At 44.9% G+C, this 23,037-nt stretch overlaps 3 protein-coding genes across 8 annotated transcripts in view; all 3 read right to left on the bottom strand.

Moving 5' to 3' along the window:
* Positions 1-301, bottom strand: part of usp2a (ubiquitin specific peptidase 2a) — a 41,625-nt gene extending 41,324 nt beyond the window's left edge. Inside the window, exon 1 of the mRNA XM_021587541.2 lies at positions 70-301. The gene's annotated coding sequence lies outside the window, so the exon portion shown is untranslated. The remainder of the gene's footprint in view (positions 1-69) is intronic.
* A 506-nt stretch (positions 302-807) lies between these two features.
* LOC110507511 (tubulin-specific chaperone cofactor E-like protein) lies at positions 808-17,823 on the bottom strand. 5 transcript variants are annotated; one of them, XM_021587546.2, is made up of 10 exons: positions 17,734-17,823; positions 11,367-11,485; positions 10,354-10,418; positions 7,245-7,478; positions 6,916-7,055; positions 6,539-6,720; positions 6,002-6,258; positions 5,716-5,842; positions 4,832-4,948; positions 808-4,568 (listed from the first exon to the last, which is right to left on the bottom strand). In XM_021587546.2, exons 2-10 carry the CDS (start codon positions 11,369-11,371, stop codon positions 4,184-4,186), a joined length of 1,512 nt encoding a protein of 503 aa, XP_021443221.1. In that variant the 5' UTR covers positions 11,372-11,485; positions 17,734-17,823; the 3' UTR covers positions 808-4,183. The 5 variants fall into 5 exon arrangements, with proteins under 5 accessions (XP_021443221.1, XP_021443222.1, XP_036820584.1 ...); XM_021587547.2 differs by having other exon boundaries at positions 7,245-7,418; XM_036964689.1 differs by lacking the exons at positions 11,367-11,485; positions 17,734-17,823 and adding an exon at positions 10,521-10,588.
* A 1,759-nt stretch (positions 17,824-19,582) lies between these two features.
* LOC110507509 (tumor necrosis factor alpha-induced protein 2) overlaps positions 19,583-23,037 on the bottom strand; it is a 36,960-nt gene continuing 33,505 nt past the window's right edge. For both annotated transcript variants that reach the window (XM_036964978.1, XM_036964977.1), the window contains exon 13: positions 19,583-21,206. In XM_036964978.1, coding sequence (XP_036820873.1) covers positions 20,924-21,206 — 283 coding nt within the window. In that variant the 3' untranslated portion in view covers positions 19,583-20,923. The remainder of the gene's footprint in view (positions 21,207-23,037) is intronic.

Below are 23,037 nucleotides of genomic sequence, written 5' to 3'. Positions count from 1 at the left end.
ATCCGAGCGGCATCAAAGCAACTGATCAAGGTTTGCCTGCAGCTACTGACCACTGCATTATTCACTCACCCCAGTCCGAGATCATCCCGTCTACTGTCAGTCCCGCTGGCAGAGCGTCCCCAAAGTGGCTTCTAGCTAGTCTATCGGCGTCGTTAGACCACAGTTTTGAATATCGGTATGCTGAACCGATAACATTTGACAGATTAAAATAGCTAGATACTTTTCGCCACCACTGCCTTTGCGTTTCAATAGTTTTTTAGCTGACCAAGTAACGGCCGTTTCTCTTTAACTGTGACGTTGGTTCAACAAATAGCTGCCGTTGATTGGTTTATTCTTGTCCACGAACGTAAAACCAGAGGACCGCCTCCCACACGTTCACCTTAGTGACGGACGTAAACAGCAAGCAGACCCCCCACACTGATTCAGATCCACACACTCACATTCACATATGATCTGACATTGCTCACACAACTGGTTGCAAACAATTGTATATTTATCACAACTCCCCTTGCGTCCCGTTGAGTTCTAGACTCGTCGCTTGACTTTCCTTTTTTTTGCTGTTTGTGGCCATGACCACACACGGCTGGGGAAAATAATCAAGTTAGAAAAATGACAATTCCGGAAGAGGGCAGTGTTGTGTCATAATGAGTGCCTGTTACGTCACAACAAAGCTTTTCCAAAATCCATCTGGTCACATAACCACGCAGACATTTTCATATATGTCATGGCTAAGGATAGTGGTTGACACTTCAAAATGTTTGATTTGGAATTCAGTAATACCACATAATTCACACACCCAACACCATACAATATTTAATACATGTTTAATGCAAGAGTCAATGAGTTAAATTAAAAGGTGCATGTGTGTCCCTTGGTTACAATTCATTTAGTTTGTTTCACAGCTACCAAAGCTGATGAGAATAATTTAGTTATTTTGCATTCTAGCTACTCACACTGCAGCGACCAATTGTCTTTTTTTTGTCATTCAGCAGGGGGACACAGATAATTCACATAATACAAATCATAAATCTACAATCTGTGTCATTGAATGTTTTATCACCTGCCCTGCCTCTTATGAAAATAATGGTTTAGAAGCCAGCATAATCTTTAACAGTATTGTAGCAGCACCTCTATAAGTCCCATGCCCTAAAAAAAAATGTGCCACATTGATTTGGATTTATAGTGTTGCAGCGTATTTGTGCTGAAATGGGGCCAGTTGTTTTGTAACTTCCACCAATGCAATGGGAAATAAAATAACTGGGACTGGAAACAATACCACAGACAACTTCATAATAAGCCAGCCTTACAAAACAGAGGCTGATAGCAATGACAGCATTGATCTTGTCTATGTCTTCCAACATCTCACAATCAACGCAACAGTAGAATAATTGAATGCTGCACTGTAGAAAGAACACTACTGTTTATTCTTGTATGCATCTTTCTCTACACAGGTAAGTAATATGGAGTTCAGAGGACTTACATCCGTCTGCTCATTTACCATTCAAGTTGCATTCGATCATGTAAACTCATAAAGCCATCATTGAATGATCCATGTTCCACACTTATATTTATGCCACACAGATATACCTTTTCTAAACATTTGCATGTACTGTAGTAAGCACATTTGTACAGCACTGTTACATCCAGGAGGCAGACAATCAGAAAACAGTCTCTATACTGGTTGAACTCATGGAACACACATATATCAGGTGTTTAGCATCACGCTAATTTCGATGTAGCTAGCTGCCCCAGTTTACCTAGCCTGTAATGGCTGAAATGTTCCGATTATTTTGCCACACGTAAACCCATTCCCTTCAATAAAACAGTAAGTGGTACTGTTAAGTGGTTAAGTATTCCTTTCTTCTTCCCACATTTTACACAACGATGAGAATACACTGGGTTAGGTTGAATAAGCAGAAGGTTTCATGCCTACAACACAACAGCAGGAGATATATGTACTGTACCTGATTATTGTGGACCTGCATAATGGCTTTATAAATAATTTGCAGTTCAGGATAGGCACTGACCCACAACAATGATAAACATAGTTACTACTCCGGAGCAAATAACACATGAATGAATTCTAAAGCATTGGCTATTAAAGCCAGACAAGAGTGAGGTGGTGACATGGAATAGATCAAAGACAGGTCCTTCACACTAAAACATACCGATCCTGAACGTAACTAGTGCACCAATTCAGTGTGTGCTGACACTACTAGGGAAAGCTCATCACACAAAAATAAATCCATCAAAATGTATTACACATTTTTGCACTTCAAACATGTCAAACTCTAGCAGATATAAGTTGATAACTTGATTCAGAATCCTTCAAATGTGCAATGTTTAAGCTGATGAAAGTGAAACAAAAACATTGCAGTAAGAACTGCACGTCCAGGAAGCAATGGTTACAGGCTCAGATGACTGTCACGTGCCATTAGCCAATAGCTGATTCAATTTTCCTTTAAATTACTGTACTGTGCCACTCTCAATTATCACACTAAGCAGTGGTGCCTAATGCCTACACTAAAACGTTACTTCAGAAACCATTACATCTAGGCCTATGGCATTATCTAAATGTACATGGAGCCACGACTCCAGATTCAAATGAATGTTTTATTCCTTTATATTTGATTACATCTTTATCCCTTTACACAGTGTCCCTCTCAGTCGTAACATTCGTGTATTAAGTGTGCCTGCCAGTGCATGCTGACTCCATTAAAGCATGGGTTCACTAACCAAGGGAAGCGGTCTAGGCCACATAAAAAGATCAGGCCTAATGGACCCTTACTGCGTATTACTATGCAATGGCAAAATAAATACAACAAGCCGTATAAGATATATTGCTATGGTCTAATGTTCAATCTTTTGAGAGGTCTAACTCTGCTAAGTGCATCTTCCAATACTTTACTGTCTTCCAAATCAGACAATGACATAAAGCTGACAAATTCTGTAAATTCCAGGGAAACAAGCAGCGTGGAAATTGGGATTTAAAGTGGCGGTGCCCCTCAGCTGTGAAGTACCAACCAATGCCTTAGTTCTACTGTCCCAGCTACTGACCTAGTGACCTTCGCCCCCCGCGATGACAAAAATAACACCAAGCATGAGCCTCTACACGCAAGGAAAATGCGTCAACAATGCAATGAATAGCACACAAGAGTTCATACAAATCTTTGGTGAACACACAAAGCCTCTTGTCTGCAATAGACCTAAAATACTGTGGCTCTGGCACAGAAGCAAACGTGTCAATAGGTGTTCAAACGTAACCTAGATCTACCGTGTACTGACGGTCCCCGACAGTGGAAGGATCCACACGAATGCAAAAAAACTGAACACACACTACATAAAAACATACTTCGCAAAGGACATTGTCATGCAGCACTATATGGTACATCAATTTTTTCAGCCAGAGGCATCAATAGCCTAAAAACACTACGGTACAACTGGCCAAAGAAAGACAATTTGAAAACTCAAGGTGATTTGAGTTTGAATAAGACGTATCTTCCAAAAATACTCATCTCACTGAACACTACTTAGAATAACTAAACCTAACTTAGAATAACCCATCAAAAACGATGGCTCGGTCTTGTGAGGAAGTGGAATGACACAGCGCAATGAAGACTTCCATTAGCTACAGTACAGTCACCCTAGTACACTCAAAACAGAGTCTGTGGCACAGCAGTATACCATATCCTTTAATCAACATCCTCTGCATACCACAGGGTATGCAAAGGGGAGATTGATTGTTTTAAAGATAAAAGATACACTAGTTGTACTCTGCAATATCTCCTGTGCTCCTCCCCTGAAGATAATACTTTTTAGGAGTCAAGGGCAGAGGTGCTACACCAATACGAAGAGGGGACTCAGTCACACAGAATATGCACACCTTTAGAGGGCAGCATACAAGACAAATTTGTTGTGATTAGTTGGTGTGTGTGTGCATGTGTGGTGCAGTGAGGTGAAACACAACAAAGCCAGTCAGAATCAGAGTCAGAGTCGCTGTTATTCCTGATAGTGTGTCCCACACTGAATGTAGAACATAGGACGGGCGAAAGGAGGGGTGCAGGGAACTCTTCAGACAAGATTAGGATGGGGAAGGGTATGAGCATAGAAATATAATTACTAGAACTGCGCCCCCTTCAAATCAATGTGCCATGATAGGTGGACCGTTCTAGTAATTATATTTCTATGGCGGGGGAGTTAAGGTTTTGGAGTTAAGGTTTGATAGTGGTTTGGCAGTGGTGGTAGTCCCCCGGCCAGCTTTAGGCACCACCAGGAGTTCGTCTCCGTCCTGGATACTGTAGGAGTGGAGGGCTCTGGTGTGGTACTTCATCTCCTCCGGCCCAAAGACACACTCCTTGTCGATGTAGTAAAGACGCATCTGATTGGCCGACAGCTGCACGACTGTCCTCAGCTGTTTCTTCAGCTCGGCCACAGTCTGGTCCAGGCGGATACTCACCTCCGCCACCTTGTCCTCGCAGTGCACCTCCACCTTGGCGTGGCAGCGGGGTCGAAGGTCGATCTCAGCCAAGGGTTCCAGCTTCCCGTATTTGGTCACCAGACAGTGGTACCTAGAACGGCAGGTATAGACGGGTTTAGCAACACACAATCATACTAAATATACCACAGTCATCTAGACTAAGTTATTTAACATTACGGTTAGGTGAGGTTACAGTCATTATTTTTAACGAACATGAACATTTTATTTTGAATGTGCACATTTTAATAGGCAACTGATACTACAATTAAGCCAGTAAAGTACGTGCCAAATTCTATTGAATGGATATATGCAGTCTCATTGGATCAGTTAAAGGAGTAGCATAGTGTGGTATACCTGTAAGGTAGCTCCTCCTCTGGGTAGTCGACATGGTAACGGATGAAGAACCTCTCGGAGTCCTCTCTCTCCCCATCCGTCACCACACTGCCATTGAGCGAAGATACAGAGGGCAGGCTGCGAGGATAAAGGGTGAGCTTTTCACTATCTAGAGATATATGGCACTGTTGCAGTATTGTGTGTGTGTGTGTGTGTGTGTGTGTTAACGCAATGTCACAGTGAGTACGTTTACATGCAGAGGAATAATTTGATATTAAACTGATTATGGCAGTAGGCAATAGTCATGTAAACACCTTACTCTGTTTAGCATTATTGGCTCAAGGACAAAATTGAAGTAAGCATACACCGATAAATACACCTGTTTTTCTGAATAACCTTTCTAATTATTAGGACATATAAACAACTTAAGTGGCGTTCCCAGCGGTGTCTTTGATCTGCACACATGCCAGCACCAGCAGAGTGAGTCTCCCGCATCAGAGCGAGTGAGGTGAGTTCGGAACAAATTAACGTATCTGTCTTAGAAGTAGTTTTCACATACAAAATGTACATGTCCGACCTTCGGATGAGAATTGCTTCCCAAAAACAACATGGTTGCTGTGGTAGAATGTTTATTTCGATTGCCGATGTTCTGCACTTATCAGAGTCCCATCAGGCAGCCTGATTTCAGATGTGTCCATGGAAACAGGGTTGTTAGGGAAATTGTTATCTCCAGCAAAGCATGTAAACATTATTATTCAAACTATTATATTCATCTGACATTCCACAATTCTCACATTATTGTGTGCATGTAACCGTACTCAGATAAAAACTAGATCTTTCCACTATTTGTGTGTTGAGGTCTGTGTGGTTGCCTCACTCACCCAGTAGCTCCCAGAGAAACTTACTGTGATACCATGAGGCTCCGACGCTCCGTGTTGGTATAGGTCTGCAGTAAGGGAATCCCCTGCAGCCTCACATCTTCCAGTTTAGGAAACTGGTTCAGCTTCTCTATGTCCTCCCATCGGTTAAGAGCTGGCACACACAGAGACGCATAGGTGACCACACACCCACACCTTATTAAACACATTTCCATAAACAGTCAAACAGAATGATCTTTACATTTGTGCCCCGGCTCTGACAAGAACTGAAAGGAGTCCAAGGACAGTTTCCAGTGAAGGCTCTGGTTGATACCTGAGTTGTGCAGATTGATGCTGCGTAGGTTGGGGAAGAGGCGTCGCAGCATTTCTTCTGAGTCCTGAATGGAACTCAGGTTGCAGTTGGACATGACCAGAGTTTCCAAGCCGGGGAACATGGGGCCAATCTTGCGCACCTCGGCCCAGTCCTGCAGGTTGTTGTCAGTGATGTGCAGTAGGCGCAGTGTGGGGCAGGGCACAGTAGAGGCTGACACGGTGGTGTACTCATTAAGGCACAGGAACAGCTCTTCCAGCCTGGCGGGCAGGGCAGGGAGCAACACAAGGCTCAGTATAGAGACCATTAACTTTTCTTAATGCTTCTACTGTAATGTACTGTTAGCTGCCTGAAACCTGGACCTCATAACAGATGACCACTCACTACTCTCTCCAATCCACAATACTCGAGAAGGACACAAAATCCCTCTCACTGGCTTGGGAAAACACATTTCTCTCTCTTGAGAAGTGAACAATCAGAAGTTGACTGATTTTTTAAAAAAGGTGTTCAATAGCAGTGTAGCATCAAGGTTTAACTTACTCAGGCATCTCCCGTGTTAGTACGAGCACCGTGTTCCAGGATACTTGAGTGTTGTTGAGGACCAGGCGTCGGACTCGGGCAAAGGCCTTAGCACCGCTAGGCTCCAAGACAACCTCACTTAGCGGGTTGGAGCTCAGGTTGAGGAAGTCCAGGTTGGGGATGTTTGACACAATCTTACTGATCTGAAAGGAGTGGCTTCAAACTTAGTGTGACATCCTCAATATAATGATTCATGCATACATGTAAATAGCTACAAGGATATGGGTGAGATTGCATACAGGTAGAGGAATTCTTGTACAAAGTTACTATGAAATGTACCCAATTCTTGTACTCAATGTTTCCCATCTTGGCAGAGTACCCTAGTTGAGCCTACCCACCTCATGCCAGTCCTGGAACTTGTTGTGGGACAAGTCAAGCTCCATCACGTGGGCACAGAAGGCTGCGATCTCTCTCTGCTCTCCCGCATGGCTGATTCCACAGCCAGCCAGGACGAGCACACTGGGAAGGTTCAAACGATCTGGAGAGAGAGAGCAGAATAACTTGAGGAAACCAGGCCTATCTATACCACCGCTCAATCATTAAAATCCTCATCATCATCCTAACTGAGCTGCTGGAGAGGAAGGAACCTACTCAGGGATGCCAATGGTGTTTTTAAAACAGGGTTCAAATGGGTAAAACTGTGGATGGATCATATCGAAGACCTCACCTTTCATGGGCGAGCCCTGTGGGAGAGTAGGCACTACCACCACGCCCATGCCGGGCCCTCGGCGGTACGGGAAGTTCTCCGGGCTGTACTTCTCGCTGAGAACCTGCATGAAGGTGCGGCCCTCCTCCTCGGGTGGATCCACGGCCCCACTGTCCCACATCCCCTCTGGGTCGGCTGGGTCGCCGAAGTGGTAAAAGAGCCAAACACTCATAGAGGTTAGCTTGGCAGGGTCAGCTGGCTGAGACAATAGCGGAAGTCATTCACCTTCACGCCCACATCCAATCCCTCGGAGGGGCTTGGCCATCACTGACATTAGCCTGACCCGTTTCCCCTTCTAAACAGTTATGGTCATACAGTGCATTCGGAAAGTATTCAGACCCCTTGACTTTTTCCACAATTTGTTACGTTATAGCCTTATTCTAAAATGAATTGAATTGTTGTTTTTCATCAATATACACACAATACCCCATAATGACAAAGCAAAAACAAGTTTAGACATTGTATTATATTAAAAATTCAAAACTGAAATATCACATTTACATAAGTAGTTAGACCCTTTATTGAGTACTTTGTTGAAGCACCTTTGGCAGTGATTACAGCCTCGAGTCTTCTTGGGTATCATACTACAAGCTTGGCACACCTGTATTTGGGGAGTTTCTCCCATTCGTCTCTGCAGATCCTCTCAAGCTCTGTCAGGTTGGATGGGGAGCATCGCTGCACAGCTATATTCAGGTATCTCCAGAGATTTTCGATCTGGTTCAAGTCCGGGCTCTGGCGGGGCCACTCAAGGACATTCAAAGACTTGTTCAGAAGCCACCCATGCACTGTCTTGGCTTTGTGCTTAGGGTCGTTGTCCTGTTGGAAGGTGAACCTTCACCCCAGTCTGAGGTCCTGAGTGCTCTGGAGCAGGTTTTCATTAAGGATCTCTCTGTACTTTTCTCTGTTCATCTTTCCCTCGATCCTGACTAGTCTCCCAGTCCCTACCACTGAAAAACATCCCCACAGCATGATGATGCCACCACCATGCTTCACCGTAGGAATGGTGCAAGGTTTCCTCCAAATGTGACACTTGGCATTCAGGCCAAATAGTTCAATCTTGGTTTCATCAGGCCCGAGAATCTTGTTTCTCATGGTCTGAGAGTTAGGTGCCAAACTCCAAGTGGGCTGTCATGTGCCTTTTACTGAGGAGTGGCTTCCGTCTGGCCACTCGACACAATCCTGTATCGGAGCACTACGGACAATTCCTTCGACCTCATGGCTTGGTTTTTGTTCTGACATGCACTGTCAGCTGTGGGACCTTATATAGACAGGTGTGTGCCTTTCCAAATCATGTTCAATCAATTGAATTTACCACAGGTGGACTCCAATCAAGTTGTAGAAACATCTCAAGGATGATCAATGGAAACAGGATGCACCAGAGCTCAATTTCAAGTCCCGTAGCAAAGGGTCTGAATACTTATGTAATATAAGGTATTTCTGTTTTTTACATTTAAACATTTGCAAACATTTCTAAAAACCTGTTTTTGCTTTGTCATTATGGGGTATTGTGTGTAGATTGATGACGAAAAAAAAATGATAATACATTGAAGAATAACGGTTTCTATACTTTCCGAATGCACTTTACAATACATACCAGTCTTCATTGAAAAGTATGCTAGTCACATACGACACATTCCATTTTCAGCTACAGTATTTCAATCAGGCATGTTAACAGATTAGATCAACTAGATTATGGGGTGGCAGGTAGCCTAGTGGTTAGAGTGTTGGGCCAGTAACCGAAAGGTTGCTGGATAGAATCCCTGAGTTGACAAGGTAAAAATCTGTCATTCTGGCCTTGAACAAGGCAGTTAACCCACTGTATCCCTGTAGGTCGTCATTGTAAATAAGAATTTGTTCTTAACCGACTTGCCTAGTTAAATAAAGGTTCGATTTGTATTTCTTTTTTAAAACGGTTACTATTTTACATGGTCAGTCAGTTGATGCTGCTTGATATAAATGCCTTGGACACAAAACAGACAGAGCATAATTATTGGTATTTCAATATGTATTTCCCTTTAAGAGGGAAAAGGAGCCTCAGTGATAATACTAAAGAAGGGAGTGACGGAGGGAGTCGTCTGTCCTAAAGTCCTTATCAGTAAAACGCAGTGAGACTTTGCCATTTAAACTTTAAAGCCCTCTGAACGCCTGAGGAAAGGGTAGGCCTCTCCCGGTGATTCTCTTTTTATGTACTCGAGACCAAAAATGTATTAATTGAAAAAGTGGATAGACTTCTGCTCTTTGGCCATAATATTTCATGTTTAACCAACTGAGCAGGCAAAGTTTGACATAATCCGGAAACACCGATGACATCATCTGGTGTGCATCATGTGATTTTAAACAACTATGAGCAGGCAAATGTTAGTAGTGTTTGACTACAAAACATAAAAAATGTCATTTTCAAATATGTTGATAATGGGGTGGTGCTGGAGATGATGAATGAGGTTGTCAAGTGGTGAAATTTCGACAACAAAAAAGACAAAAATAACGATATTCAACAGTGAAAAAAAACAAAAACACATTTTTGAACGCCTCTCAGGTTGCCCTAGATAAACCATCATCTGCTGCTGGCTACATAAATAATGTTGAGGTTTTACTGAGATGAAAGTTATAGTATCAAATTAAAGTACTTCACCGGGCAGGTGTAGGTCACAGTAAACACTTTTCCACTTTTGCTTATTTATTTCAACTCCTGTTGTATACTCATCGTTTCTAAGTGTTTATGGTCGTCACTGCGTGTAAAATGGTTTATGTTCCACAGTGTCATGTTGATAAGTACAAGAGAACGGAAATGAAATGCTATAGAAATATTCCCTATGATGATGTGTTCTTAAACAGTGGAATTTTCCTATAGATCTGTTATATTACAACAACCATAAAAGGAAATGATAGATTACAGTATCCATAATATACTTATCATTGTACAAAACTGACACGTTATTAGTCAATAGCCTAATAATAACATGATTTTAAATTATGTCCTTAACATACATGAGTGTGAGGAAAACAATAGTTAGTATAAAGTACAATGACTATACAGGAACAAGTGTGCTCTGTAGGCTAAGTGTCTTACCTCCAGCAATGTTCCTCTCCACCGGTCCACTATCACAGCTCATTGTGGGTTTCTGCAGAGAAGGCCTGTCAGAGGAACACAGTTTTTGGAATTAAGGACAAGTCATGTGCTGGTGGGACGGACTTGCAAGCAAAATTAGTATAAAAGGAAGTACACATCTCTCTTACTCCCATAGTTTGACTCTAGATGGATAAACCTGTTTTGGCATGGACAGTGCCATTGAGTGCTTACACCATTTTAAAGTAGTCAACTGGGTGGGACTTCATATGGGTTAGGGAAGGATCACATGATTGTATCCAGGTCATCGGGATTATACTTGTGAGCAAACATTCCATAACAGTAGGCGGCAGTAAATTGCTAAACCTTGGACTTACACCTGTTCATTCAAAACACACTCTAGGTGGCAGTATGCACCTTTTCAGTTTTTTTTTGCCAAAATGGACTACTTCAAAATAGAGATGCCTCAGTGGAACCAAAGATATTTATAACTAACCCAAAATCAAATTTCCAATGGGGGCAAATTAAGCATAGTGGGCAGAACAAGCAAGGAGGTGGGCAGAGCCAAGCACGCGCTAGAGAGATCCTATTGACGCATTCAATCATGTATTTGCATATTTCCATTAGGGAACACCTCCTTTGAACAGTGTGCAATAACTCAATTTGCCATTGCACTCCTTGTAAACAATGCAAAAACAAAATGTTTAATCAAAGGGTCAAGTCTACAAAGCTTAGTGCACTCTGTTCACAACAGATTCTAGTTTAGGTGAACTTTAAACTGTATTGAGATTGGGCTTTTCTTCAATGAGAAAAATCAGCAGAATGTCGGTCCGGTTCCCATCTCGGTCCATGCTCTCCCACTGCCGACCACTGGGCTTCCTGTCCTCACCCATATTTGATTGATACAGCTGATGAAACATCTGGCTCCTTGATCTCTGATGGCACTGCCTGTGCGCACACAGACGCCATAATGGGACATTTATAAAGATGATATCTCTATCAGTCTCAACGCTTACTCCATAGTGGCTGGCTGGGCAGGGGAAGAGAGGCTGAGCCCTCCTCCTTCAGACTTCTCTCCAGTGAGGGGCTGCTAGGTGAACAGGAGGGACACGCAGGCACCACGTGAGAGTAGACACTGGAATCAAAACAAACCATATGTCACGATCGTCGTAGTGAGTAGACCAAAGCGCAGCGTGATGTGAATACATATTTTTTTAATGAAAGACGAAAAAACACAAAGTACACTAAACAAACAAAATAACAAGACGACCGTGACCGCTATCAACACTGAGTGCAAACATCACATAGACAATAACCCACGAAATACCCAAAGAAGATGGCTGCCTAAATATGGTTCCCAATTAGAGACAACGAAAAACAGCTGACTCTAATTGAGAACCAATCTAGGCAACCATCGACATACATAAACACCTAGATAGTAAACGACCCCATAAACCTACAAAACCCCTAGACAGTACAAAAACCCATACATCACCCATGTCACACCCTGACCTAAACAAAACAATAAAGAAAACAAGAATACTAAGGTCAGGGCGTGACACCATATGCAGTTAGGCATGATATTCAAATGACATTAAAGAAATCTACATAAATATATATGCATTGTTGACTTGTTAAAGCATAACTTTGAGGAGCAGGTCAAATAAATATCTGCATGAAAAGGAATTCAGATGGTAAACTGGCCTAGGCTTACTAACTATATTAGTTTGAGTAGGCTATAGCCTAGTTAAGGGATCATCAACTAGACTCCGCCGCGGGCCGATTTGTTATTGGGTGGATGGTCAGGGGACCGGAACATCATTGCAAATAATTTGTAGACTGCAAATTGACAGAAACAATCACAAACAGATATAATATTTGACTAATTCGACTCCCACCGAAGGTGGCTCCTCTTCCTGTTCGCGCGGTGGTCGCCGTTACCGGTCTACTAGCTGCCACTGATCCCTTTTCCCTTTTCTATTGGTTTTGTCTTATTGGTTACACCTGTTTCTTGTTTAGGTTTTTAGTTGGGCTATTTAAGCCGGTAAGGCCCGCCTGCTCTTTGTGCGGGCTTATTTTTCCCTCTGTGTTTGTGTGTGGTAGTGCGTTTCAGTTTTGTTTTTCTCCGGACTGGTTAGGTCCTGGTTTTGGGCCGGTCGTTTATGTGCGCCCTGTATTGGTGTGTACTATTTTCTCTGTGCCGGAGATTTAAAGCATTGTCCTGTACCTTCAGCGCCTGACTCCGCACCCACTACGCCTATGTGCGTCACAGAAGCCCGCACCATCGAATGGAGTCAGCAGGAGCAGCGGCCACCCCCCTTCCATTGATGGAGGAGCGCGTCCTCTATCATACGTCCATCCTCCATCAAATTGGGTCGGCGATGGAGCAGATGATGGAGCGAATGGACCGATGGGAGAGGAGTGGTCTCCCCACCTCACCTCCAGCTCCTCCGACGAGTCAACCCACTCCTCCGGCGGCGCCCGGCTCCAGCGCACTACGTCTTGCGCCCCCGAGGGAGTACGATGGAGCGGCAGCTGGGTGCCAGGGGTTTTTACTCCAGCTCGAGTTGTACCTGGCTACCATGAGGCAGACTCCCTCGGGCGAGGAGAGTGTGAACGTCCTCGTCTCCTGCCTGACGGGCCGAGCCCTGGAGTGGGCCAACGCTGTTTGGAATGGTCCAGACTCGGCGAGGGATCACTATCCAGAGTTCACCTGCCGTTTCCGGGCCGTGTTCAACCACCCTCCGGAGGGCCGAGCGGCGGGTGAGCGGCTATTCCACCTTAGGCAGGAGACGAGGAGCGCGCAGGACCTCGCGTTGGAGTTCCGGACCTTGGCCGCTGGGGCCGGGTGGAATGACAGGGCCCTGATGGACCACTACCGGTGCAGTCTCCGGGAGGACGTCCGCAGGGAGCTAGCTTGTCGGGACGCCACTCTCTCCCTCGACGAACTCATAAACATGTCAATCCGGCTGGACAATCTGCTAGCTGCCCGCGGGCGTTCAGAAAGGGTCATGTCAGTTCCACCTCCTGGCCCTCCCGCTCCCATACCTGGAGTTAGGGGGGGCCGCATCGAGGGGTACCGGAGGAGGAGGCTCCTCCTGCACCAGCTGTGGTCGGAAAGGACACACTTCCGACCGGTGCTGGAGGAGCCTGTCTGGGAGTCGAGAGGGCAGGCAGAACACTTCTCGGTCACCCCAGGTGAGTCAGCATCAAACTCACCCAGAGCCCCCTGTTGGTCACATGTTTGTATTATTTTTTTTCTTTAATTTTCTCCCTCTCCAGCATAAGGCGCTAGTCGATTCAGGCGCAGCTGGGAACTTTATGGATTGCGGGCTCGCCCGTAAGCTGGGGATTCTGCTGGTGCCGATAGATCCACCCTTCCCCGTGCACTCCTTAGGTAGCCGACCGTTAGGGTCAGGGCTGGCCAGGGAGGCCACGGTTCCACTGGACATGGTAACGCAGGGGGATCATAGGGAGTGGATTAGTCTGTTCCTTATCGATTCACCTGCATTTCCAGTGGTGCTGGGGGTTCCCTGGCTGGCCAGTCACAATCCCAGGATTTCGTGGAAACAGGGGGCTCTCCAGGGGTGGTCAGAGGAGTGTTCAGGTAGGTGTATGGGAGTTTCCATCGGTGCCACGTCGGTGGAGAGTCCAGACCAGGTTTCCACTGTGCGCATTCCCTCTGAGTATGCTGATTTGGCTATCGCCTTCTTCCAAATTACCACCTCATCGACAGGGGGATCGTGCAATAAACCTCCAGGTAAACGCTGTGCTTCCCAGGAGTCACGTGTACCCATTGTCACAGGAGGAGACGTTGGCTATGGAGACCTATGTCACGGAATCTCTGGGACAGGGGAACATTCGGCCCTCCACGTCCCCCGTCTCCTCGAGTTTCTTTTTTGTGAAAAAAGGAGAGCGGTCTGCATCCGTGCATTGATTATCGAGGTCTCAATTCCATCCCAGTGGGGTTTAGTTATCCGCTACCTCTCATCGCTACGGCGGTGGAATCATTTCAAGGAGCACGTTTTTTCACGAAACTGGACCTCAGAAGCGCGTATAATCTGGTGCGCATTCGGGAGGGAGGTGAGTGGAAAACCGCGTTTAGTACCACATCTGGCCATTATGAGTACCTTGTCATGACGTATGGGTTAAAGAATGCTCCAGCCGTCTTTCAATCCATTGTAGACGAGATTCTCAGGGACCTGCACGGGCAGGGTGTGGTGGTATATATCGATGATATCCTGATCAATTCCACCACACGCGCCGCGCGTGTGTCTCTGGTGAGCAAGGTGCTTGGTCGACTGCTGGAGCATGACCTATACGTTAAGGCTGAGAAGTGTGTGTTCTCCAAACGAGCCGTCTCCTTCCTGGGTTATCGCATTTCCACCTCGGGGGTGGTGATGGAGTGTGACCGCGTTAAGGCCGTGCGTAATTGGCCGACTCCAACCACGGTAAATGAGGTGCAGCGGTTTTTAGGGTTTGCCAATTACTACAGGAGGTTTATCCGGGGTTTTGGCCAGGTGGCGGCTCCCATTACTTCACTGCTGAAGTGGGGGCCGGCGCGTTTCTGGTGGTCGGCAGAGGCGGACAGAGCCTTCAGTCGGTTGAAGGCGCTGTTCACTGATGCTCCCGTGTTGGCACACCCGGACCACACTTAAGCGTTCATACTGGAAGTGGACGCATCCGAGGCTGGGGTTGGAGCCGTGCTATCACAGCGCTTGGGTACACCACCGAAGCTCCGCCCCTGCGCTTTCTTTTCGAAGAAGCTCGGTCCGGCGGAGCGAAACTATGATGTGGGGGACCCTGAGTTGTTAGCTGTGGTAAAGGCCCTGAAGGTGTGGAGACACTGGCTTGAGGGGGCTAAGCACCTTTTCCTCATCTGGACTGACCACCGTAATCTGGAGAATATCGGTCAGCGAGGAGACTGAATCCGCGTCAGGCAAGGTGGGCTATGTTTTTCACCAGATTTAGGTTTACGATCTCGTACAGACCAGGTTCCCTGAACACGAAGGCCGACGCGCTGTCCCGTCTCTATGACAGGGAGGATCGGCCCATCGATCCTACTCCCATCCTTCCAGCTTCTAAACTGGTGGCACTGGTGGTATGGGAGGTGGACACGGACATTGAGCCGGCATTACGGTTGGAACCTGCGCCTCCACAGTGTCCTACAGGTCGTAAGTACGTGCCGCTTGTTGTTCGTGATCAATTGATTCGGTGGGCTCACACACTACCCTCTTCGGGTCATCCTGGTGTGGCGAGGACAGCGCGGGGTCTTAGGGGGAAGTACTGGTGGCCCACCTTAGTTAGGGACGTGAGGTTCTATGTCTCTTCCTGTTCGGTGTGCGCTCAGAGTAAGGCTCCTAGGCACATGCCTAGAGGGAAGTTACAGCCCCTCCCCATTCCACAACGACCATGGTCTCACCTGTCAGTAGACTTCCTTACCGATCTTCCCCCGTCTCAGGGGAACACTACGATCCTGGTTGTTGTGGATCGGTTTTCTAAGTCCTGCATTCTCCTCCCGTTGCCCGGTCTCCCTACGGCCCCACAGACTGCGGAGGCCCTATTTACCCACGTCTTCCGGCACTACGAGGTGCTGGAGGACATCGTCTCTGATCGGGGTCCCCAGTTCACATCCCGAGTGTGGAGGGCGTTTATGGAGCGTCTGGGGGGTCTTGGTCAGCTTGACCTCCTGTTATCACCCCGAGAGTAATGGGCAGGTGGAGAGAGCGAACCAGGAGGTGGGTAGGTTTCTGTCAGAGGGGGGGGTACTGTCATGACCCCCACCGAAGGTGGCTCCTTATCCTGTTCGGGCGGCGCTCGGCGGTCGTCGTCACCGGTCTACTAGCTGCCAGTTAGAATGCTTGTTACTCAGTTGTAGGCATACTGTATGTTATTATCAGGTACTACTTTGTGCTGAAGCACTATGTTAGCCAGTTTACATCCCTTTTCTGTTGGTTTTGTCTTACACCTGGTTACACCTGTTTCTTGTTTAGGTTTTTAGTTGGGCAATTTAAGCCGGTAAGGCCCGCCTGCTCTTTGTGCGGGCTTATTTTTCCCTCTGTGTTTGTGTGTGGTAGTGCTTTTCAGTTTTGTTTTTCTCCGGACTGGTTAGGTCCTGGTTTTGGGCCGGTCGTTTATGTGCGCCCTGTATTGGCGTGTACTATTTTCTCTGTGCCGGAGATTAAAGCATTGTTCTGTACCTTCTGCCTCCTGCACCTGACTCCGCACCCACTACGCCTAAGTGCATCACAACTAAAACATAATCGTTTCAAACCTCGCATACAATCACATGCTGTATCTCTCTATTATGCGTGGCAATACTTTGGAACATATTTACAAAATTAAAATCACTCTGGGCTGATTTGCTGGTACTTTCAGTCTTTTATGTCCAACATTGAAAACATTTGTTGGACATTTTGCATAGAAAAATTAAGGGGCCAAATAAAATGACAAGCGGGCCACCAGTTGGGAAACCTGGCCTAGGTGATGTCACTGACATTTGATCATGTTTTATGAATAGCTTGGCTCTGATGAATATCAAGTGGCACATAAACTGTCCATAATATGGTGCTGTTAGCTTCAGAATAGAGGGAATAGAAGGACCGAATTACAAATCTGAACCTCTGTTAAAAAGCTATGGGCATAAGATAGGTTGTGAGAATAGTTAGTCTGGTCTCAGATCTGTTTGTGCTATTGCCAATTACATTTCTGTCATTGTCAAGCCAAACATTATGTTTGTGCAATCCATGCCAAATACCTGTCACTCATTCTGTGAGAATAGCTATCTAGCTAATTTTTTGCTCAAATTAAGTATTTTATATACTAGCTAGTACTACAGTACAGCAAATGTACATAATGAGTACTGCAGAGAGCTAGCTAATAATATGCCAATCATACCAGGGACAATTACGTGCAGATGGACTCGAGCACGAAAAAGAACACGAAACAAGAACCGTGAACGGACAACGCTACGTTAGAAAATAAAGATGTCAAGCGTGAAACGTATTTTATAGCTAGGATAAACGTCGAGGATGATTACAACGTTATTTCATAAACGTTATACATAATCATTCTGTACAATTTGACTGTAGCTTTCACCTGCTAGTTATCTGCAGGATCAGTGTTTTGCAAACTGACAATTTATTACGATTACACTAGTACGATTAGCAAACTAGATCAGCTAACCAAAACGTTACATTGCATCTTCTCCTCTACGAATGGTCAGACTGGTCCAGACTCCACACTCAGCATCATTGAATGACCCAATGTAAAGACAATGCATCAACATGGCACAAATACTATTGTCATAATACGATTGCATTAGCTAGATATAATCCAAAAGCAATAGACACCCATGTAATATTTTCGCATTTCCAAACTCACCTTTATTGACCTACTCTGTGTAAATGTCTTGTTGTTGATCCAGCTGTCATTGCCCCCCCTCTCATCCCGGAAATGACGTGGCTTAATGAAACGTCTGGATATTTTCCGTAGATCGTGGATGCGCAGCTTTGAACAGTATGTCTTTGAATACATAATTGGTAATAATAACCCATTTTGAGTCATAGGTAATGCTACTATAGCTGACTAGATTTAACACTGGTAATGATGGAAAGGCTTGACAATCAGTTTGCTGACGAAATATGTTGCATCTATCTCTGCTAAAATGTGTTCAGAGATACACTTCCTTCTCTTCTTGCTGTTGCATACAAATACAAATTATGAATTAAGTTTGATGACTTTGACTGGGAAAAAGCTAGGACATTCACTTGTTCATGACAAGTGTCACTGAAATTCCCCTGACTGGCAATCACCTTCTTGCCCTGTCCTGCACCCCACTCTCCTGGTAGAGAAGCTTGTTGTTTTGGTTCAATCCGAAGAGGCGCTGTCTCTACTGTCACTGTACTGGCGCCATCTGTACTGAACATCCCAGCCTAGTTTCATACTAGACGTAACATAGTAAATGTATATTCGCGGCACTCAAATTAGTATATTAGTTTTGATACTCTATGTTATTTTTGGTATGGTTAAATAAGGCAGATGGCTACTTAAGGTAAAAATTGAAAGGAGGATGGTTGGTCGGGGTGGATGTATAACGCAAACGTCTAGCAACCCAAAGGGTGCATGTTCAAATTTGACCAACTTTTCAACTGTTTAATACTTTTTAGCTACTTCACACCTACTTAGCATGTTAGCTAACCATTCCCCTAACCCTAACTATTCGTAACATATTGTAGGTTTTGCAAATTCGTAACATTTTTAACTTTAGCAAAATCGTAACATATCATACGAATTGTAATTTGTAACAAATCCACAAATTACTACACCCCATGTGAAACGTAGCATATTGTACTAAATGGAGTGTCTCGGATTTATGTAAAGAATAATACAAAATGCTCTGAGAGAAGATTGAACACCCTGGTGGAGTAGAAGAGAGCCAGGGCCTGGAGGGCCACCACTGTGTACTAAACACTGCAGGCTCAAATGGTTGCTGTTGATTTTGTTGTTGTTAAGGTAAATTACTGTTGTTACCTTACATGAAAGTGTAACAGAAAAGCTTATTGGGAAAAAACGACTACAGGAAGTTTTCTCCCACTGAATGGTGTACATTTGCCTCAACTAAACATTTTATTTTGCCACCTAGTTGGACAACAGGAAAGCTCTGTTTACTGAAAAATAACTTCTCTGTAAGCATTATTAGAAGTCCTATACTCCTGAACCGACCAAGCACTTTTTCCACGTTGCCCAAATACACCACATACCCATATGACCCCCCCCCCCCCCCCCCCCCCCCCCCGCTGTTTTCTTTCGGAAACCAAGCTTGAGTCTCGTCTCTGTAACACCCCTGGGGACTCTTTGGGTGGATGGGTGGAAAACAAAACAGAAAGAAATAGCATTGTAAAACACAAATAGATGCAGACCTACACACAACAGTTGTGCTGTAGCTTTCTAACCCTGTAGTTAGGTGCCAGAAAACAGCTACGGCAGATGACTCCATCCAGACAGCGCATGGTAAGATCTGTCTGTGAACCTTGTTTTCCATTCAGGTTGGTTACCCAGGAGTTGTCAGCTCAGCTCTGTCAATGAAAACGTTACATGATTGGTTTAACCCTCTCTCGTCAACGACATAAAGGAAAGTGAACAGCAGTCCCTTCAAAACACTGAGATGATTTGGGACTGAGGTCCCATCAATATCCCATCCTTAATGGTCATTTAAAACAAAGCCAAAATATTTGATCTCTGTTGTCGTTTATTCTCATTTAATTCAATGATTTATGTACAATTTCAAGGTAGATCAATTACTGCATCCAGCTGTTCAATTATGGAACATCACAGGCAGGGTGAACCGATGAAACGTTTTAAATCAGTGTGTGACCACAGAACAGGTGGAGTAGTCTCAGTCTACAATGTCTGCTTGTTGGTAAAAAACAAATAATAATAATACGGCTAATTAAAATAAAATAAAAAGGTGTATCAATCATGACTAACAATCTAAGTATCAATCTAATTATCTGAGGATTACAATATTTAAATGATCAACAATCATGAATAACAGTAATTATTAACTGTTTAATTTACAGAGGTAAAAGTACACTTCTGAAAATAATCTTTATCTTAATCTTCAATGATGGCTGTCAGATTATTTTAGTCAGGGTCTCAGCATTTGACAAAACCTGGAGAAAACACATGCTTGAAATGACTATACATTCGTTTGACTGGGATTTAGAGTTTGACATTGATTACAAGACAATCAAACCACACCTACAATAAATACGTTCATTGGTTGGTACATAAATAGGCTTGTTATGATGTCATCCATTCACACAGGCTTCAATCATCTCTTGAGTTGCTCAACATACATTAGCCCATATACTGTATATCACAAAATGAAAATAAACTATTAATCTTTTATTTTAAATACAATGAAAATCAGCACAGAGATGATAGATAATAAAAATGATGTAGTACCTTAGATCGAGCCTTTATCGTGTGCAACTATAAAACAGACTCCAACTTTACCCATATCAATGTCAGCACGTTATGGGATTATATGTGACATTTTGATTTATTTTTTCCAAACAGTGCTCTTTATCAGTAGTACTGATTTAAACCATCGTTCCTATGTAACCCTCATAGTCACATACAGTATGTGCAGCATTAAGATCTTCCCCAATATGTTGCTTGTGTCTCTTTCCACTGCCCTTTGTCAAAAGGAGTCAATACCCACAAACCACAAAGATTCAAGTCCACAAAGTTCTCTTAAATTGGTCTTTTTTAAATTGGACTTATGAAAGCTCTTCCCCAGTCTTTCTCTAGATGAGCAAGGACTAGGCATATCGCTCACAAGGGAAACAGCCGTCACACTTTCTTTATCTAGGTGGCTGTGAAAGGTGAAAGGTCACAACATGGCTATTCTTTCCATGTGTTGTTCCACTTCCTCAATGTGTTGTGCTGTCCGCCCATGGTATCGGCACCATGTGCAGAACTTGACAACGAGCTCCATTGTGACTTGCTGTTAAACAGCTGTCTGTCTGCTTGAGTCATCAGAACGTTTCCAGAGCGGTTGGGGCCGTTAGAGCATGTCGTCGTACGCCTCTCTGACCGGGGCCCTCTTGGTACGGCGTGGTCTCAGGCTGGAGAAGCAGGAGGAGGCAGTGAGGGCGATGCGGCTCAGGCCCAAGTTCAGGCAGTGCACCTCGGATGTGACGGGCACCTCGGAGAAGAGGGCACGGTCGCGGGACAGCCGTGTCAGTGTGTCACTGTTCTCAATGTCCTTCACGATATTCAGGATCTCCTGGCGCTCCGTCTGCCGAGTCATCCCCCGGATGTTCAAGATGGCCGACACATGTTTCTTCCTGCAAACAGAGGAGGAGAAAGAGGGCTTAGTCTAGTTCATGTTTTGATCTACCAATAAAAATTGATATGCAACAAAGATGTCATATAGGCCACATCTAGCCAATAAACATTGAGTTGAATTGAGAAGAGTGTATCTTGCATCACTGCAATGGCAGAGTCAACCATCACAAGGACATGATAAGGCTAGGAATAAAAATAATCATGAAAATACATTATAGAGAGGGCAGTCCCTAAGGAACAGGGAAAATTGGACAAAAGAGTTTGCAAAATACAGTTAGTTAGAGAACATTCCCAATGGTTGGCTCACACACTTACATACAAACACACACACAAAATGAATAAAACATCTGTCCCTGTTCGAGGGTGCCTGACTGTCCTTCGATTCGACACCTTGGCCTCTGGAAGTCTCCCTGCAAGAAAGCAGGAGCTGCTCTGATGCAGCTTCCTGTCTGTGGCGACACAAGCTGAGCAGCAGCACAAGGCTGAATGACAACCAGCTCTGAAGACTAAAAGCAGCCCTAGCCCTAGGACGATAGTAACTCCACCTTACCTGACACCCTAGACCCACTACCTTCAACACCATAGTGCCCTCCAAGCTAATCACTAAGTTTGGGGCCCTGGGTCTGAAACCCTCCCTGTGCAACTGGGTCCTGGACTTCCTGACGGTTCGACCCCAGGTGGTGAATATAGGCAACAACACCTCCGCTACGCTGATCCTCAACACGGGGGCGCCACAAGGGTGCGTGCTCAGCCCCTCCTGTACTTCCTGTTCACCCATGACTGCGTGGTCGCGCATGTCTCCAAGTCAACCATCAAGTATGCGGACGACACAAAAGAGTTGAGCCTGATTTCCAACAATGATGAGACAGCCTACAGGGAGGAAATGAGGGCCCTGGCGAAATTGTGCCAAATGAAGGAGATAATCGTGGACTTCAGGAGACAGCAGAGGGAGCATGCCCCCATCCACATTGACAGGGCCGCAGTGGAGAGGGTGAAACGCTTCAAGTTCCTCGGCAGGCACATCACTGACCACCTGAAATTGTCCATCCACACAGAAAGTGTGGTGAAGAAGGCGCAAAAGTACGTCTTCAACTTTAAGAGGTTGAAGAAATTCTACAGATGCACAATTGAGAGCATCCTGTCGGGCTGTATCACCGCCTGATATGGCAACTGTACCATCCACAACCACAGGGCTCTCCAGAGGGTAGTGAAGTCAGTCCAACCCATTACCGGGGGCACACTTCCTGCCTTCCAGGACATCTACAGCACCCAGTGTCACAGGAAGGCCAAGAAGATCAACAATGACATCAGCCACCCGAGCCATGGCCTGTTCACCCCTGCTACCATCTACAAGGCGGAGACAGTCCATCTTCTATCTCCAGGCCATCAGACTGTTAAGTATTCACCACTATCCGGCCTCCGCCCAATACCCTGCCCTGAACTTTAGTCACTGCTACTTATCGGCTACCACCCGTACTCAACCCTGCACCTTAGACACTGCTGCCCTATGTACATAGTCATTGAACATTGGTCACTTTAACAATATTTGCATACTGTTTTACCCACTTCATATGTATATACTGTATTCTAGTCAAGGCTCATCCTATATAACTACTGCTGTACACACCTTTTCTATTCATATGCTGTCCATATTGTCTACAAACACTATCATATACATTTACATTTATATTCCGGACAACGACATTGCTCGTCTAATATTTCTCAATTCCTTACTTAATTTTTGGGGGGGATTTGCGTGTGCTTTTTTGTATTGTTAGGTATTACTGCACAGTTGAAGTTAGGAACATTAGCATTTTCTCTACAACCGCG

Source organism: Oncorhynchus mykiss, chromosome 27, assembly GCF_013265735.2.
Source record: "Oncorhynchus mykiss isolate Arlee chromosome 27, USDA_OmykA_1.1, whole genome shotgun sequence".
Lineage (NCBI taxonomy): Eukaryota > Metazoa > Chordata > Actinopteri > Salmoniformes > Salmonidae > Oncorhynchus > Oncorhynchus mykiss.
This window is presented reverse-complemented; position numbering and strand designations above follow the sequence as displayed.